General features: G+C 49.0%; 1 protein-coding gene across 1 annotated transcript in view; it reads left to right on the top strand.

The window, feature by feature from the left end:
• Positions 1-19434, top strand: part of MYH9 (myosin heavy chain 9) — an 88159-nt gene that overhangs the window by 16250 nt on the left and 52475 nt on the right. The window contains exons 2-3 of the mRNA XM_016222709.2: positions 13563-13914; positions 18166-18322. Coding sequence (XP_016078195.1) covers positions 13582-13914; positions 18166-18322 — 490 coding nt within the window. The 5' untranslated portion in view covers positions 13563-13581. The remainder of the gene's footprint in view (positions 1-13562; positions 13915-18165; positions 18323-19434) is intronic.

Below are 19434 nucleotides of genomic sequence, written 5' to 3'. Positions count from 1 at the left end.
TTAATCCCTTCACCCTTCACACCCAGCCCCCCATCTGATCTTTCTTGCATTAAACTTTAATACATCACTTCTGGGTGTCTCTGCAGCAGGGGCTGGGGCTGGTGCTTTGAGTGGTGATGTTTTGACTGGAGATGTGACCTGTTGCTATTCTGGATGCTAAGGAAACTGGGCCCTTTCTTTCTGTCCTTGTGACCTTCCACCTGGACTCCAGGTGCTCAAGGATGTTTCCTCAGCCATATCCGGGCAGGTGGCTTCACACCCGCCCCCACCTCTGAGTCTCTTTCTTAAGGGGGAGGGTGGGGAGCAGGGAAAGAGGGCTGTGCGGAGGATACCTGCCATGGCTTTTTTGAAGTGGTCGTGATCAAATTTTGGGAGCAGTGGGAGAGGAATGTGTTCCCTACAGAGCCTGGCTTTGGCTTCGGCTTTGAGCTTCTGCTTGGCCTTAACTCCCTGTGTGATCCTGGGGGAGTCGCTGGACCAGTCTGAGCCTCATCTCCCCAGTGCTGGTTGAGTCAGATTGATGTTTTTCAGTCTGTCAGTTGAGACTCATTGGTGAGTCGTGAAATTTAGTGGGTGGCAACCAGCATTTTTAGAAATTAAATAAAATAGATTCAAATGGAAAATATCAGAGTGCATAGGATATATTTGTGAATTTTATTTTGTTTGACATGTTTGTGTGTATTTGTGACGAAAAGTTCTTACTTTTTTTTTTTTTTTTTTTTTTTACTGTGGTTTGAGATGAAGAAAACATTGGTACCCCCAGGATGAGATTCTCTGGGGAGGGTCTCTTTCAGCCCCAACTTTGTGTGGTTCCCACCTACTGGTCTGATCTGAGCTAGGTCTCCTTCTCCCACTCCAGCTGAGCCTGTAAATGGAGCCCCTTGCAAATCACAGTCTTTAAAGTTCTTTACAAAATTCTGGGAAATGAGCTACATTCCTGGGGTGGAATAAATCATGTTGAGTTAGGCTAGGCAGGATGTGACTTCAAACCCCTGAAGTGGGCTGTGTGAGGGCAGCGCCTGTGACTGACTCATTATGAGCTCAGTGGCGACACAGACTTCTTGAGAGAAGAGGCAAGGATTGTGGGGGAGGGGAGCTGGCAGGCCAGGGCGCCACCAAGTACCACTCCTCCGTTAGCTCATTTTGATCCTCACAATAGTTCTGTGAGTTGAGCAGCGCTCTGACCCTGTTGCAGAGACGATGTTGGTGCTCTGTACTGCTCTGTGGGGTGGCTGGTAGCACCTCCGTTTTACAAATGGAGAAACTGAGGCCTGGGGGCCACGTCAGCCCGACAGAGTTTGTTCTCTTAGTTAAGTGATGGGTCTGGAATTCCACAGCCAGCCCGGCTGCCTGTTGAGTCCCGTTCTTTCTCAGATGCCTGCTGTAAAGGTTATGAATAAGTTTATCACCAGGTGGAAAGTTTCTCTCCTCTCTGATGAAGCTCATTATCGGAGTGACTTGAATGACCCACTTGCTCAATTCAGGAAGATTGTTCTTGACCCCTGACCAGTCTCTTGCCTCTCAGAAACAAAGTAAAGATCAATGAACATCAGATTGAGCTGGAAGCGTGCTGAGAAGACTAGGACAGTGATGTCCTGAATGGTCACGGGGAGCCTTGGCACATCCCAGCCCTTTGCTGCCTTGTCTGCTAAAGGGGAGACGAGCAACACGAGAATCACTTGTTTTTGAAAAATAAGGTGTGGAGTTATTTGGCTTAACATTAGGCACTTTAAGAGTGGGTGGCAGAGAGTCTGTGAAGTTTGGTCCTTTTGGGAGACTCCATGGCTTCAGTTCATCAGGCATTCAGCCCCTACATGTTGGGCAGGGAAGACCCAGTGGGACTGGCACCCATCATGGCCTTAGAGCTCTCAGCCCATCCTAGGGTTAGGATGGCTATTGGTGCAAGGGGCAACACTATTCTCTCTCTCTTTTTTAAGTATTATTTAAACGTCACTCAGAAGAGCAGGCCGCTCAGGGCCTGGTAGGTTCTGGTCTGAGTAGTTTTCGGAAATTGTCTTTAGTTTCTGACGTTGCGTTGGGTTTCTCAGCCGTTATGGTGTGGGTGCAGGAAGCCAGCACTTTCCCATTGCAAAATTCTTCGCAGTGTGGTTATTTTTCTCATTGAGTTTCAGCAAACCAGTCGCATGCGTGAGGATAGAAAAACCATGCTATCAGCAGAACCAGAGGGAAGGAATAATTTTGCTGCAGAACCTGAAAGGTTCACGTTGCCCTGGTGCACATGTGGGAAGCTCGGGAGGTGCTGTCTGCCGGACAGCAGGCTCCGTGTGTTCAGTGAACATTCATTCCCAAGAGGCAGGCAGCCAAACAGTTGTCATCCTTGTCAAACGGGGGGCCAGTCTAAGGGCAGAATCTGTGCTGCTCAGGAGGGGACATCGCTCCCTCTTTGCAGTTTCTCCTGGACTGCTGAGTGCAAGTTCATTACCAGGTAGGTGAGGCAGAGGTGTGACCTCACTACCCAAATATTGAGCCACTTTAAAAGTAGAGTCAGGGGTCCAGTGCAGATGACTTCCCTGCAGATTCACAGATCAGCGGCGGCCTGGCCTGTTCCCATTGAGTGATACCTGCTTAACCTGTTGCTAATGTACCTGCCTGCCCTCTCCTCTCCTTGGACATTAGACACGTGGGGTGAGGAGGGGTTACCTTTGGCATGGTGATCTCTTGGACAGCCAGGTTCCCAGATGACACAATGTAAGTGCAAACCCAGCACTTGGAGCAGTTCACTTTGCTTCAGCAAGCACTGAGTGAGGGGCCCTTTCTATGCAGTGCCCGAGGCTCAGTCAGCACCTGAGTTAGGAGCTGGGAACAGTCCCTTTCTTCAAGGAGTCCTAGGGATGATGCTAAGACAGGCAGAAAAGCTGTGGCTCTGGTATAAGGCAGATTGTACTGTAGACTGCCTGGGGGGGGGGGGGTACAATACAGAGATGAATGATATACTAGGGTGTTAGGAAAGGCTGCTCCAGGCTATCTGGGAGCAGAGACATCCTCTGGGAGCCATGACTACAATGGAGGTGTCTGCAGGTGACAAGAGAGGTTGGGCTGGAAAGATAGTTGGGATTTGAAGGCCATGGTGGTCTTTCTCTCCAGGTAGGAAGGGCTGTCATTCTGAATGGGGCTGCCTTCAAGCCCTGCTTGCTTTGTGCCCTGACAGATTAGTTGATTGATTCATTGATTAAGAAAGTTTCTGTGTCCAAAGCCATGTATCTGTGGCCCTGAGGACAGGAGTAATATCTTAGTGGAGGCGTCTCAGTGGGTACTTTGGTCTGCATGACACATGATGCCTGAGATCAGTGGCAGGAGAGTTCCTGAGATACTGGGGCCCTTCTCACTGAGGAGGAAATACCTCTGGTGGGACAGTGACCCCTGGAGTCTCCCTGAGCCAGGCTGCTTGGAGTAGTCGATCAGAGGGTGAAATCTGTGCCTCATTTGTCCCTTTCTTGTGGCATTTGATCACTTTCTCCCCAGCCTCCTCATAGAACTCTCTCCCCTACTCTCTTAGATTAGAAGCCCCTCCTGGCTCGTCCATGGTACTTTCCAACTGCTGACCTTGCCCCCTTAAATTGAGGTAAGGGAGGGTGATCTTTTTAAAATACAAATCTGATGATGTCACCCTCCCAACCTCCCACCTCCTGTGGTGGCCTCTCCTTGTCCCTAGAATAAAATCTGCATTCCTCCACATGGCTGATTAGATCCTGGGTAAGCTGCCCTGCTTATCCCCTCCAGCCTCATCTCTAGCTACTCCCTGCTTCCCAATCCTTATTCCTTACACACAGAGGGGGAGGGGAATCTATGCACCAAATTCCCGTGTCATTTCAACTGCAGGCCTCGCCTTCTTCACTCAGGCAAACATGAACATTTCTCAGTGTTCCCTTGGACTCTCAGGACTTCTGGGAAGTCCCTCCATGGACCTCTGAGGAGGGAAGGGCAAAGGGGATGGGTTTGGGGGCTCTGGTGCTAAATTCCTCTCTGCCCCCTCTCTGGTCTGGTTTTCTTATCTGCTAAGCATCAGCACAGGCTGAGGTTGGAATACTGCTAAGGGAAACAAGTCCCAGCTTCTTCTGTAAGCAAACAACATTCCTGAGGTTGGGAGGGAGGGGGCCCTCCATAGCCCTCCCAGGCCTCAGCAGCCTCTGGCCTCAGGGCAGCTGGGAGGGTCCTCCCGCCTTTATAGCTTGGGGAGAATGAGCACCTTAGGGTGGGGGGCTGCTCTAATGTTGGCCCTGGGTGGAGAGTGGCTGACCCCTTCCCTGTAGATAACTTCTAATAGCTGTGCGTACGTCTTTTACCCTGTTTGAGCCTGATAGCATCATCTGAGTGCTGCACAGGGTCGCACAGCTGGTCAGTGCCAAGGCAGACTCAAATCCAGCTCTTCTGCCACTGGCCTCATGCACATCCCACCAGACCTGCGTTTCCTACAGAATATTCCTGGGCGCTAAGCCCGACAAAGTGAAGCGGGCCCCCTTACCGCAGGCCTCTCAGAACCTGTGGTATGTATTATGACGGGGAGGCCCGCGGGGTGGCAGTGTGCTCTACCTTCCTGGGCCATGAGACCCCCTTTCCTCATGCAAAATCACTGTGTTTGGGAATCACCATACTGTGCCATGTCATTCTCTGGACTGATGTCACCTGGAGAGTCACCAAACTTCTAGAAGCTTTTCATAGCCCCCAAGTGTCATTCTAGGAAGGACTGAGAGTAATTAAGTCAGGAGGACAAGAGAGAGGAGTTGGGAGGGGGTTTCTTATTAAGTGTTGGATTCTTTGCTGGGAACTTGAATTTTACAACCACTTTGATGGCAGGCATTTTTTTCTCATTCTAGAGCTAGTTGATTGAGGTGTTAACAGCTTTGAGATCATAGGAATTGTGAGCATGAGAATCAGACCCAAGTATGTCTGACTCCAAATTCAACTCCATTCCATCCTCTTACAGTACGTTATAAACATCTGTCTTGGGATTTGAAGAATCGGTGCCTCATAGGGTAGTGGTTTTTCCAAGTTCTGTCACTCTCTTTTGAGTTGGCACCAAAGATTGGTGTCTGTAGCTCTTGCTTGGTATTTGCAGACCTAGTGCTCCAGGAAAGGCAGGATGGGCAGCCTGAGGCCTTTCCATGGGCCCCAAGGAGGGCAGAGGCCCTCTCCACTAGCCCATGACAGCTGAGGCTCTATCTGGTATGTCTGGTAGTAGATAGTAGGGGCCTCTACATGGTTAGTCAGGGGATGCTAGAAGTTTCCAGAAAACAGATTTTTTTTTCAACCTGATGAAAAGTTTCTTGGGGACCAATAAATTACTTTTACTCCCCTTTCTCTTTGTGGATTGAAAGCTCCAATGTGCTTTTTTTCCCTTCTCGTTTTGGGGATATAAAAATTAGTCCTTAAAAAAAAAAATTAGTCCATAAGTGGATTGGGTTTTGTTTTTTTTGTTTTTCTAATTCTTACCCGAGGATATTTTTTCCATTGCTTTTCAGAGACAGTGGAAGGGAGATAGAGAAAGAGAAACATCGATGTGAGAGAGACACATTGATTGGTTGCCTCCTGCACACACCCCGACTGCAACCGAGGTATGTGCCCTTGGCTAGAATCGAACGGGGACCCTTGAGTCCGTGGGCCGACCCTCTTAACTACTGAGCCAAACAGGCCAGGGCAGTGGCTTGGGTTTTGTAACAGTAGGTGGCTGTGACCTGTGCATGCTTTCACCTTGGGTCTCCTTGTTCACGTCAGCTCTCCAACTCTCCGTCCCTCTGTACAGCTCAAGGGTATTTTCTAGCTTCTTAGAAACCTCACCACTCCTTCATTTTTGCCTTGTTTCTCACGCATTCATTCGGGACACTTTAACTGAGTCTTGCTCTGGGTCAGATATTATGCTAGACATTTGAAATAAAAATGAGACCCTGTTCCTGTCCTCCGATAAAACTTCAAATAATGACAATTAAGCTATTTGGTTACAGCAGTGTGGAGCACAGAGGGGAGGGACACGAAGAGGAGGGAAGTATTTTTGCAGCAATCTGGGAGGGCCTTAAAGAGGAGGGAGCGTGTGAGCTGGGGTTTGAGAGAGGGTTCCTGGTACAGGGCGCACCAGCCTCTTCCAAGGCCTGGCGGCACGAGCGGAGAGGGATGTGAGCAGGGGTCGATCAAGCGACAGAGAAGAGGGCAGAGGGAGGGGAAGGGCTGGGAGCAACGGAGGAGATTAATGGGCAGCGTCACAAAGGGCCTTCTCACCGGGCAAGGATGGTTAGATTTTGTTCTGGAGATGAGATGAAAAGCCATTCAACTGTTTTGAACTGGTGGTGATATCAGTAAAATAGGAAGTAGCAGGAATAGAAATGGAGCTATCAAGTCATCCTGAAGGCAGCGAGGGGAACGGATTTGAAGGGTGTGGAAACCTCAAGGGGAGGGCAGTAAGGAGGCAGCTGTGCAGCTTAGAAAGAAGGGGACACAGGCCTGGGCCGCAGCTGGGCCCCAGCGATGGGGTTGGCACAGCCCTTCTAATCCACCAGGGAGATGTTTACAGTGACTGTCTTGGTTGACTAGATGACCAGTCTTAGAGATAACCAGAAGAGAGTGTAGGTTTGGGGAGAGGAGGGTAGGGGATAGTTCAGATGTGATGGTGCTTGTGGGTCCTTCAGGGTGGAGACATCCGTCTGGTCGGTGCTTGAGATCTTGGAGGCAAGTTCCGGGTCGGAAACACTCATCTGGGTATCATCCCTGGGATTAACCCTGTTTTGCTGATACTATTAAAAAATAGCATTTGATGGCATTCCCAGGATGCTGGGGTGAGCCGGCAGAGCATGGGAGCCACACGCAGTGTGGCTGCTGCCTGCCGTCTTCCATGAATCACCTGACCTCTGGGAGCTGGTGAACTTTGCTTATGAGTCACTGACTGAGCTGCTGTGTTGGAGGCTCTGGAGACTCAGGCCCTGCCTCGGGAGGTACATCCGCCGCCTTTGCTGATTCTTTTTTAAAAAACTGGGCACTTAGGAGTCTTTAAAGTATAGTTCAGTAGTGGCTTCTGGGCAGATCCCTTAAAACACAGTGTATTACAAGGGGCAGTCACTCCTTGGTGATGGTGTCATCCATAATGGTCATTGTTTGGGCCCTGGGAATCATTTTGCTCTGAGGACTTCTCTGTTTTAAAAAGATTAGGCTTGTGTACTTCACAGTTGGGAGAGTCTTTTCTAACCTGAAGTCTGGCTTCTGTTTAACATTTCCTCATACTAACCTTTAAATCAGTGGTTCTCAACCGGGGGTGATTTTGCCCCCCCTTCCCCAGAGCCCACCTTTGGCAATGTCTGGAGACATTTTGGGTTGTTACATCCAGGGCCGGGTGCTAGTGTCTACTAGTGAGTACAAGCCAGAAATACTGCTAGATATCTTACAATTCACAGGACAGTCCTTCACAACAAAAACTTATTTGGCCCCAAATGTTCATAGTGTTGAGAAACCCTGCCTTATCTGATCACATCATTTTATGGTTCATGAAAAACTGCACCCTCTCCTCTCTTGGCCTGGAATCCTTATCTACCATTCCCCCACCGCCATCAATGTTCCATCCATCTTTCAGGACCCAGCTTAAATGTCATCTCCATGAAACTACCTCGAGCTTCCAAGTTTTCCTACAGCAAGCTGCTCATTCCTGTATTCCTGCAGATTCTTGTGTTAGAGCTGGTTGTTGACATGGTCTCTCCTCTGCAGTGAATGTTCCACAAAGACAAGTGTCCTGTCTCATTGTTACCTACATTTAATGTTGAATTAAATAGCCTTGTGAGGTAGAGGTGGCACAAAATATCTGCATTTACAGTTGAGCCAGAGAGGTGGCACATGCCCAGGGTCACAAGCAAGTACTTCTTAATCCATATGACATCTGTCTATTGAGCGCCCGCCATACTTGGTGTTGGGTGCAGCAGTTAACAGGGCAGAAAACCAAGGAGCTTGCTCTGTCCACTCTGAACTCTGTAATAAAGTCCCAGATTGGCACCTCAGCGGTATGTGTCATCTAGTACATTATAAACTCCTTGGATCCTTTATACCTTTGTCACAGTATTTTTGCACATAGATCCTCAGTATGATTTGGTTGATTGAATAAGGAAATCCAATGGGTTTGCAGTAGCTGTTTTCACAGAACCTTCCTTAATAGTTCGTTGAACTCAAAAGCAATGGCTGCAAGTAGAAAGAGAAGGGGCATGTTCACCTGTGCGCCCTGGGATGAGGGTAGGATGAAAAACAGTCAGGGCTTACTCGCGTACATCGATGGTTAAGCTGGAACAGGGCTCCAGTGTCTGGGTTGAAGCCGCCTGGGGCCTCTGGACTGGAACCTTGGCTCAGAGAACTTAAATGGCTTGTTCAAGGCTATGCCCCACATCCTCTTACTTTCTGCGTAGTGATTTGAGGTGGAAGTGTCCCTGGTACAATCCAGCACAAGGAGAATATGGGGTTTGCAGCTTTAAATTGGTAAATTAATGTCTGTTTTACTGATTTGAGTAACCAGGGGCTCTCTGTTTAAGTGAAAACTGAGCAGAGCATTAGGTCTGAGTTTGAACCTGGGTTTTGGGATCTGTCTGAGCCTCATTTCCCTCACCTGTAAAATGAATGTGATGATATATAACTTATGAAATGATTGCAAGGCTTGACTGAGAAAACAGCTTAGTTGCAGGCCCTCCGTACTTGGTATCTTTAAGATGAGTTGGGCTGACTTAAAAGCTGCAAGCCTAGAACTTGGCCCATGGAAAGCTTTACATAATCTTCGTTGTCTAGGAATGGAAACGCTCAGTCTTTGGACCAGTGATTTGTCCTAGCAGAATAAATTCTGTCTTTAAGGGGCTAGTGGTTTCTTTTCCAGACAAGCACACAAATAAGTACAAGGAGAACCAGAGGGAGGGAGAGGGAGGGGATTCTTTGGGAAAATAGGAAGGAGTAAAAGGTCCAAGTATATGTTGGGGGGGAAAGGGAGAAGGCAAATAATCGAGGAATTACATTTTGGGTTGAAAGCAGAGGTTTTTGGTTAACCTATTTACTTTCAGTTTCATCATTTCCTGAGCGTCCTAATTTAGCCTCTGGTTGTGTCCTCTCGATTATAGCCTAAAAAGGCAACTACTTGGGTTTCTTGGAGTTGGAATGGCACCCACAGGAAGCCGCATGGGAAGGGCTGGAAGGGCCTGCCTCATCAGCCTGATCTGGTCTCCAATGGGAGAGAGCTGCCTTCTTTCTCTTTAACTCTTTGCTGGCTGGCCCAGCCCCCTGATTCCCAGGGCTTCCGGAGCGCCCCTAATATGAGCTACCAAGCTCTTTCCTGCAAACAGTTTTCCAAGTGCTGGTGTGGTTGCTGCCACATGAATACCCTGCTCAAGTGGCTGTGCACACCAGTCAATCCCTTTGGCAAACATTTTGATAACACATCTCAGGGCCATAAAAGTGTCCTGATTATTTTGGTCCAGTAACTCCACTTCTGGCAATTTCTCTCATAGATAAGAAGAAAAAACCTAGTTAGTGAGTTTTTAAAGAAATCACTTTGGAATATTATGTAGCCATTAAAAGTGGCCAATAACCAGGCGTTTGGAGTTAGGAGTCCTGGGTTTGAGTTTTTGCTCTCCCAGCTCTGTGACTGAGTGGAGGTACTTCCCTCGCAGAGCCTCTGCATCATCACATGTAAAGTGAAGTGTTTGGATAAAAATGGTCAACAAGCAAACTATGGCCCTCTGGGGAAATAGTCATAAAAAGTAGGAAAATACAAAATATGAAACTCCACTCTTTGCCTAAGGTAGCTAAAAATCAAGTGTTTCTATGAACTGGGACTAGAAGGGACCATTGAAAAAGGGAAAACTGATTTGGGGGAGGAGAAGGTCAGGAGTTTAGGGGGATATTTTTCTTTTATTTTGAAGACCTTTGTATTGCGTTCAGTTTTTTTTAAGTTTCAAAGGAGCGATTTAGCAGGGTCCCAGGACGGGATCGGGAAAGTGGCCTCATGTTGGCTGCTGCACTGAGTAGATTGCCTCCTTAGTACCCTTTCTCTAATGCCCCTCATTTCATTTCCAACATCTCTTGACAGTGGCAGCTTACTCCACCTGCATCCGTAGAGGTGAGCCCTAACTTGTCTGCACCCCTGGCTTCACCATGGGCACACACAGCTCAGCAGCTGCTGGAGCCTGGGAGCCTCTTTGCCTTGCACAGGTGAAGCTCAGCTTCAGCCCTGTGGTGTCCAAATCCTTGAATGTGGATGTTCCTGGCCGGGCTGGGTGGGAGCTTTAATAGCAACCCCACTGCATCATGACCTCTGTGGTTCTCCCCATCAGTCCAGCCCGTGTATTGATCTTGGCACTGCTGCTCTCCCGCGTCATTCCAGCAGAATTGCTGAAACCAGATAGCTCTGTCCTTGGTCTGGCTCAGCACGGCCCAGCCACATTTAATGAAAAGTTCTTCCCGGAGAGAGGCACTGAGGCAAGTGGGCACTCCTAAAGCCCACCGTCCTTGGTGCCTTGGCACCATAGCCCTCTGTCGGTCCAGTTCTGAGGGAACGCTGTGTGTCCCTTTCTGTTACAGGAAGTATGGCTTGGCCCCCAGGTCTCTTGCTAGGTGTTAGAGGTAGACAACACTGGCCTGTAATTGCCCCTTATCTCCTTCCGAGGCCTGAAGGTAGGGCAGTGGGTTGGGTGGATCATCTCCCCCCCCCCCCCCCCCCCCCATTTGCTATGCATTGTTTGTGGCTCTGTAGCACTGACCCACCAATGACGGGACTGGGCAGTCTACCTGATTTCCAGGGTGGGCCCAGAGCCTGCAGCCTGAAGGGAGCCCAGGTGCTGCTGTGATGCCAGGCCTTCAGGCCAGGGGAGTGAGAATATTGAGTTTTAACGCACTCTGCTTTTTGACAGGTCACATGGTCCACACCAGGAAGGCTCATTCTCAGCCTCCCTGCCTGCTTGCTCAGTAAATATTTGTTGAATGCTGTGGAATGCCTGCCTCTGCACTCCCCATGTCCCACTCAACTTATCAACAGTTTCGGCCTAACTTTTTTTGTGAGACCCCTGGCACAAATGTGCTGGGAAGAGCCCAGGCCTGGGGGTGAGGCAGATCTGGGTTAGGATCCTATGTCATGACTGGGCTGGGAGACTGGGCAAATGACTTGCTGTCTCTGAGGCTCATTTATAAATTGGGGATAATAAAAGCTCTTTTCCAGGGTGATTGATGGTTAAGTGAGGTTAGGAATAAACAGAACTTGATGTTGGCAGTATCTACACTCTGAATGACCATCCCTTTCCCTCCTTCTCTTGGAGGGATCTTGTAAAGGGCGTGGGATATCCTCAGTGTTTTCACTGGGTTGCGTCAGTGGAACTTTCAACCAGCAGCAGATTTAGGATTTGGGAAGACAGGGTTCAGGTGAATCCCTTTTTGTATATTGATGGGAGATTATTCTTGTCGTTTATGGGTTTGAAGTTTGCAAAAAGATTGAGAACCCAGCCCGTCTAGGCGTGGCTCAGCAGTTGAGCATTGACCTAAGATCCAGTCAATCGGGGTTTGATCCCCAGTCAGGGCACATGCCCAGGTTGTGGGCTCGAACCCTAGTCGGGAGCATGCAGGAGGCAGCTCGTCAATGACTCTCTCATCATTGATGTTTCTATCTCTCTCTCCCCCTCTCCTTTCTTCTCTCTGAAATCAATAAAGATATATTTAAAAAAAAAAAAAGATTGAGAACCCAGCAGCCTTTGAGGTCCTGTGCTCTGCGATCATTGCAAGGTCTTGATTGCCATGGGGAGACTGGTTTTGGGAGCCAGGGTACTGAGACTTTGGAGAAGCTGACTGACCAGTGGTCAGATAAACAGCAGACAGGCAGAGGACAACTGGTATTTACGCTGGCAGAGGGAAGTCTTCGATTGCTTGAATGGACTGGCCAGTGTGGGAACAAGGACAACTGGAAGTAAGCTGGCGGTGCTCTGGGTGCTGCCACCTCCTTAGACCCCAGTCCCACACAAAAGACTAGAGCTGACCAGGTGGTTTCTAGCTGTCCTGTTCATACCTTGTTTGCTGCTACCTAACTTTGGGCCCTGCCTTCTCTTGGGGGGTGGTCCTTGCAGGTGGATGGTGCCCTTGGTCCCCTGAAAGGGGCTGCCAGGGTTTATTTGTGCTGGGAATGTAAACCAAGTCATCGGCTGGGGGAGCTGGAGAGGCTGCCAGGCTCTGCTCCTTGGACTTGCCTTCCCTCATGTGGGGGGAGCGAGCAGATTTCCTGGAAAACAGCCTCTCGTGGAGTGAGTCCAGGGGAGCCCCTTCTCCTTGATCTGGAAACCATTTAATGAGCCCAGATAAGAAGGCCTCGGCAGCCAGACTTTTCCTTTTATTTTCTCCCTCCCAAGCCTCCAGCTTCCTTGGCATACAAGTCCCTTTTGGTATCTGGAAGCATGAAAGCCTGTGTGACTCTGGGTTTGGATCTGGGTCCTGGCTTCCTGCGCCTGGGCTGGGGGCCTTGATCTCGCAAGGGAAAAACCTGCCTATGCTGTGAGCCAGGGAGTGAGCTTCTGGGCTATTTCTCCAGTGGCATGGGCAGGCTCTTAGTCTAGGGTTTCTGTGTCCTGCTTTTGGTTCACTCAGAGCAGCTGTCCTCTGAGCTGATCCGAGCCTGAGCCTTTGAATAGGACTCAGTTCTATGGATACACTGTGAAAAGGCAGCAGGACCAGGAGTCTGGAGTTCTTCCTGGGCAACTCTGCACAAGCCCCTTACCTCTGGGAGCTTCTATTTCCTCATCTGTAAAATGGGATAACACATACCTTACCCCTCTTACAGGGTTGTTATGACAAGGATCTTTCCAGATGGTGAAATGTGTGTGAAAGCATTTTATGAACAATAAAACCACACAGGTGTGAGGGATTATTATTTCATCACCTTTGTTTTGCAAATAAGTTTAGGAAAAAAGCAAATGCACATGTGCTTGCATTCTCCTGGCCTGTAATTGTGAGGGCTGCCTTTGCACGTCCGTGCCCCAGAAAGGGCAGCACTCTCGTTCTATGAGGTTCCTAGAGCCTGACTTCTCTCTTCTTGCCTTATTTCTTTGGGCTGTATTATCAAGATGGAATTAAAGTCTATTGGCAACATGTTGGTGTTTTCTTTTGGTTGACTTTGTGAAATAAGAAAAAGTTTTTTAAACTGGAAGCTCCCACCAGGTGTGATTGTAGCCATTTTTTGGCTGTTTAGGAACCTGTCTTTGTTGGAAGTTCTCTTAAATCGTGTGGTCACTTTTGTGCCTTTGCAGGCGTGACAGTGCCTATAATTGCATCTATCTTTGAGACCCTTAATGCTCATCACTGGGTATAATAGTTGTTTAGAGGTAGTTTAATTGTGTATTGATCCTGGGATATACCTTACCATTAGTTTCCTACAGCATCCCTGATACCAACTTGTTTTCTCAGTGATGTATATCTTTCTCCTAAAAGTAGAAGCAAGAAGAGTCTGGCAGATTGTGCAGCCTGGTTATGTAGACTTTTACTGCACTAGACTGCTCTGTAGTTGGCACTTCTGGTATGCCTGATGTAGTCAGTGTGTCTAATGTTTGTCCTTTCTCCCTCAGGTCCTGGCTGTGAGTCACCATGGCGCAGCAAGCGGCTGATAAGTATCTCTATGTGGATAAGAACTTCATCAATAACCCCTTGGCCCAGGCCGACTGGGCTGCCAAGAAGCTGGTCTGGGTGCCGTCTGACAAGAGTGGCTTTGAGCCTGCCAGCCTCAAGGAAGAGGTGGGCGATGAGGCCGTGGTGGAGCTGGTGGAGAACGGGAAGAAGGTGAAGGTGAACAAGGATGACATCCAGAAGATGAACCCACCCAAGTTCTCCAAGGTGGAGGACATGGCGGAGCTCACGTGCCTCAACGAAGCCTCGGTGTTGCACAACCTCAAGGAGCGCTACTACTCAGGGCTCATCTATGTAAGTGGGCCCGGGCTCTGAGGCGGGGGGGCTCTACATCTGTCCCCCCCTCAGGTCCTGGGAGAGAAGAGGGCTTGTAAGAATGCTGGGGCGACAGCCTTGAACTGTAGCGTCTGAGCATCCTAATGGAGTGCTCTCACAGCATGACTTTGGTCTCCTCTCTATATAGCTAAAACCACAACAGGAAGCCTGTTTCAGGTCAGGTGTAGGCAGAGCATGACATGCGTGAGGTATGCTCACGTACTGGCCTTGGTCCTCAGTCTTGCTGGAGATAGGAAGGGCCAGGCCAGTGTGATCAGTTCCTCATCAAGGACGGGACTGCCGTGTTCTGCTTTCCCACCTTGCTCCTCCTGCGCCACTTGTTCCCCTCCTCCCTTGCCCCTCACATCTGTCAGTATGGCCTCCTTCCCTGAGGAGTGTGCTTTGAGCAGAGCAAGCTACCAAGAGGAAGGCTTGGAGTCCTAGTTCATCCAACACTTTAGGCTGGCTCCATGCCAGGCTTAGAGTGCAGAAAACTGCATGTACAAAGGCCCAAAGCATGCAAAAGATAGGGGCAGTCTTTTGTCTTTTTTATCTTTTCTAGTTAGCAGGGCTACGGTTGCAGAAAGACAGCTCATCACTGCTGTAGAAAATGTGAAGAGATGGGCATTTACCCATTCCCTTGGCAAGAGGCTCCAAGCTCTTATGGCCCTAGGGTCACAAAGTTCTTTCTAATATCCATCCCAGTTTCCTCTGTTCAGTTTAAAGATATTTCCTTCTGGTTTTGTCCTCAGTAGAGAAGAAATATTTGGTTCTTATTCCTAAAATAGCTCTTTATTTAATTATGCTGTTATATTCACCTTGGCCTTCTTGGTCTTGGAGCTGGATAAAACAGTTTTCAACATTTTTTTGAATTGGAGGAAGAAAACATTTCAATCATTACAAGCCTCTCATTTTATAGATGGGAAGACTAAGTCTCAGCCCCAGGGGTTTGCCCATGATCACGTATGTCACAAAAGGAGGCGCTGAGCTCGTCCTGTTACAGGGAGGGTGAAAGGCTCCCAAAGAGCCAGCCATTTTCTTTTCTATACAATTTCAGGGTGACTTCAGCACACGTTTCCCCAGTGCACTACCCTAACCCCACTGGACTGATACTTCTGGGTACCCTGCAATGTGCTGGGCCATTTTGTATTGCCCAGAAGTCCTGACCGGGCTAGACTGTGCCAGGACTGTATTACCTTGCCAATTGGTCTGTTGTAATGAGGTCCTCGTTTCCTGCTCTTCATGAGCTTGATTAGTCAGGGGCCTATCAGTAAGGAGATACACAGAACTGTCTGCTTGCAAAAGTCCTCTATATAGACCAGCTTAGCCCAACCTTCTAATATGGCAGGTGGGAAGAATTAAGGCCCAGAGAGGGCAAGGGGCTTATGCAGAGTCACATAGGGAGGTGTTGGCAGGCCTGAGATTGGAACTTCGGTTTCCTGACTCTCCACCCACTTATCTGTTTCTTGGTGAGAATATTGTTTGGACCAAATTAAAAGCCCCTGTCCTTGAAATTCAGAACTAGTGACCTACAAAAACAAAGGCACTTTAAGGAAACATCACCTGTCTCCCTCTGCTCAGTCTTTTACTGGTGTCACTGTTCAACTTGGGTCCTGTTAGAGATTTGCTGAGTGTGAAACAAGCCGGAGCCTGCAGTTGCCTATGTCAGCCGACTGCACATAGTCCGTCCCTGCCACAGATGGGGGGTATTAGTTATTAAAGTGCATTCAGTGTAGTTGCTTCGTCTTTCCTCTGAAGTGTGGGTTTACTCAGTAGGCGGGCATGGTGGTTAGGACCTGAGCTTTTTCTCTAGAACTCTTTGGCTGGAGGCACAAATGCCCAATTTTGTTTCTATGCTGTCACCTCCTGTGTGCAGTCCTCTTGCCTCAGACCAGCCTCCTCCTAAGTGTCGTCACCAGAAGGGAAATTGATTGTCTTTGCAGTTGCCCTAATGAAGACCCCAGCAGGTGCAGAGCTGTGGCAAGATCAAAGCCACTTGGCAGGGCTGCCTGGGTAGGGGGTGGTCCCCCCTCCCCCCATTCACAGTCCACCTCTCTGCATACGACATTCCAAATTTCGATACCGGGAGCCTTTGTGTGCAGCATGTTTGCCTGGCCTTGTGGGCGGTGTGGCTAATTCTGCACCACAGCTGCTCTGTCTGTTTCTTCAGGGGGTGAGGCACTGGGATAGGGGGCGGTCAGGCACAAAGAGCCTCTGTGGCCCGTGAATGGAGCAGCTTCCTGGCGTGGCCCATGTGGGAGCAAAGCCACTTGCTCAATGTCTGCGCCTCCATGAGCATCCAGAGAGAGTGGCTCGCAGTCAAACCTCCTTCCTCCCACCTGAGCTATTGCACTCACTCCCCAGGGCTCAGCGTGATCAAATCCACTGACTTGATGGGATTATCCCAGAGAACTTTGAGGCCCTATAGAAGTCTCGAAGGACCATCTGCCCACCCAGCTGTCAGAAAGACTTGTCCTAGTAACCCCCAGCCCCTTCTGCTATCACCACCAGCTGTTCCTAAACATCTGGCTCCATGGCACGCCCTAAATGTGTGGCCATGTGTCCTTCACTTTTCATCAGGCTGGTTTCCTAGAGTGTGGGTTTTCTCAAACCCTGGGAACAAAGCTCAATTGTTTCTGAGCTCCTGGGATGACCTCGCTGCTCCCTGGCCTTCTATCTCATACCCACCCGCCAGTCACAGGGAAAATAGTAGTCCTGGCTGCCCTCCTGTCTTCCTGTAATACCCAAGCCTCAGGTTGCCAACACCACATTCAGACATCTTTGCTTCAGCACTTTCCTGGTCCCTTGTGAAAAGAGTAGTTGGAGGGAAAACAAGTGACTGATTATCCCAGGAAAAAAGGAAATTGAGGGCTCTGTGTACCCTCCTCCAAACAGAAGAGGCAGGCAGACCCGCATGTTCATGTCCAAACTCAGCTGCTCTTTTGCATGCAGACCAGTGTATGGTTGGTGGGTCCCTCTGGAGTTCTGCTTTCAGCCTAACTTCTGCTTGGAACATCCAAGTGCCGTAGCCCCTGGCCAACGCTAGGTAGAGACTCTGTCCTCTGACTGGTTCCTGGGTAGACCCTGCCTGGGTTCAGCCACAAGATCCATCATCAGTTTTGGCAGATTAGAGAGGGCAGGGGTGCAAGGGGCTGGGTTGACCCATAGTGCAGCCCCTCAGATGTTGGCTGCTGTTGGATCAAGGAGCTAAACCATGGACAGTGAGTGAGGGTGGAGGCCACTTCTAACGAGAACAACCGAAAGATGTGAGGAGCTCAGAGAACTGGCCTCCATGATCAGTTCTGGAGGTCTGAACTGGAGAGTATGAGACTGGGTCTGCTCTGAGTTCTGTTAACTGCCTAGGGCTGCAGGTGTGTGTGAATCATGGCACCTGGGCGTCACTTCACCTGCCTTCTTCCATCCCCCTTTTAAGGATTGAGATGTGGAGGGAGAGAGAGGTTAAGAAACTTGCCCTTGTTGGGATTTGAATTCAGGACACTTGACTCCAGGGTCTGATTTTAACATGGTCAAGTCAGACTTGGAGTAGTGAGTGTATTTTTGGGTGCCTCTCATTAAGGGTATTGACTAATTGGATTTCCCTTAACAAAAGACTTGAGTCTTGGAGAAGGCTCACAGGGGACATGAAAGTGGTCTGAGTTTTTGAGAGATTTTCATGTGAATGTCTCTAGAAGATTTCAGGGAGTATCTGTCAGTGATCTCCTAGCCCACAAAAGATATAATTGGTTGAGGAACACAGTGAGTTCTCCCCAGTGCTAGGCAAGCTTAGACTTGAATATCTCAGAGTCCTTCAGGGTAGAATAATTTGTGTTTCTATACAGTTTGCTTGCTGCAGCTGAATCCTTTTCTCTTTGTGCATCTTGCGATGACAGACACATCTCTTTTTGTCCTTGGAAGTGAGTTTTGTAACTGGACTTTTGCTCTCCACGGTCCCTGCCATGTATCTCGCCCGATGCACATGATCATCGACGTGCAAAGCCTGCAGCCGTCATCCCATTGAGGGAGGAACCTCACCGAAAGGGCAGAGATGGTGCTGGTGCCCCCACATGTGCAGCAGGGCTGCTGAGCATGGCCCAGAGAGCAAGGCGCTCTAAGGAGCACCTTCAAGTCAGGCTGACGTGGGGCCTCAGAGGCAGATCTTTGCCACAATGTTTGCACGCCGCTGAGAATGAGACTTCCTAACCCATTCCTATTTGCTGCTCTTTTCTTTAGACCTATTCAGGCCTGTTCTGTGTGGTCATCAATCCTTATAAGAACCTGCCCATCTACTCTGAAGAGATTGTGGAAATGTATAAAGGCAAGAAGAGGCATGAGATGCCCCCTCACATCTATGCCATCACAGACTCCGCCTACAGGAGCATGATGCAAGGTGAGTGCCCTGCCTCCCCAGTGGCCGTTTCTACCTGCAGCCTTGTTGACCAGCCTTTGCAGGAGCTCACTCACTAGTCACAGTGATCTAGTAGCTGGATCAGTGGCTGATGAACTGGTGATGGGGCTGTGCATTGTCGAGGTCTGAAAACCAGCGTGTGAGAGTCAAGACCAATGGCTGTCGAAGGACATGTTTATCTTTTGATAGAAAGTTCTAGAAGTTTTAGTTATTTTCCCAGTTTCTCATTCTTGTCATAAGCTCCTACATCAGTCCTTCACTTCTGTACCCCTTCTTCTACTGGTTACTTCCTTTCTTCCTTGTTTCACCTCTTTCTTGCATCCCCACAGTCTGTAAATATGCTGAGTTTTTCCCATTTAAGAACACAGACACAGAGTCTCTCCTGAATTCTCTAACTTGTATCTGCTCTCTCTGTCCCATCACAGCGGAGTTGGTTTTATTTTCAGTCCTCACCCGAGGCTATATATATATTTTAGATATTTTTATTGATTTTTAGAGAGAGGAAGGGAGAAAGAGAGAGAGAGAGAGAGAGAGAGAGAGAAACATTGATGTGAGAGAGAAACATTAATCGGTTGCCTCCCATTTGTGCCCTGACTGGAGATCAAACCTGCAACCTGGGTATGTGCCCTGACCGGGAACTAAACCCACAACCTTTTGGTGCATGGGAAAACACTCCAACCAACTGAGCCACCTGGCCAGGGCCACAGCAGTTTTTTAGAGGAAGTATCTGTGCATGTCTGGCCCTACCACTTCTCAGAGACTGTCCCACAAAGGTCATCTTTACTTCTGTGTTGAAAAACCCATTGTACTCATGAATTCTTATTTTACTTACCCTCTGCCCAGCATTGGACAATCTTGACCACCCCCTTTCGAAAGCCCTTCCTTCCTGTGACCCTCTCTCTAGTTCCCCTTATCTTTGCCCTCCCCATCTGCGTAGTTTTTTTTTTTTTTAAATGTATCTTTATTGATTTCAGAGAGAGGAAGGGACAGGGAGAGAGAGAGCTAGAAATATCAATGATGAGAGAGTCATTGATCGGCTGCCTCCTGCACGCCCTCGCCTGGGGATGAAGCCCACAACCCGGGAACGTGCCCCT

This window comes from Miniopterus natalensis, chromosome 2, assembly GCF_054644295.1.
Source record: "Miniopterus natalensis isolate mMinNat1 chromosome 2, mMinNat1.hap1, whole genome shotgun sequence".
NCBI lineage: Eukaryota > Metazoa > Chordata > Mammalia > Chiroptera > Miniopteridae > Miniopterus > Miniopterus natalensis.
Note: the sequence above shows the minus strand (reverse complement) of the source record. Positions and strands in the feature narration are given on the sequence as shown.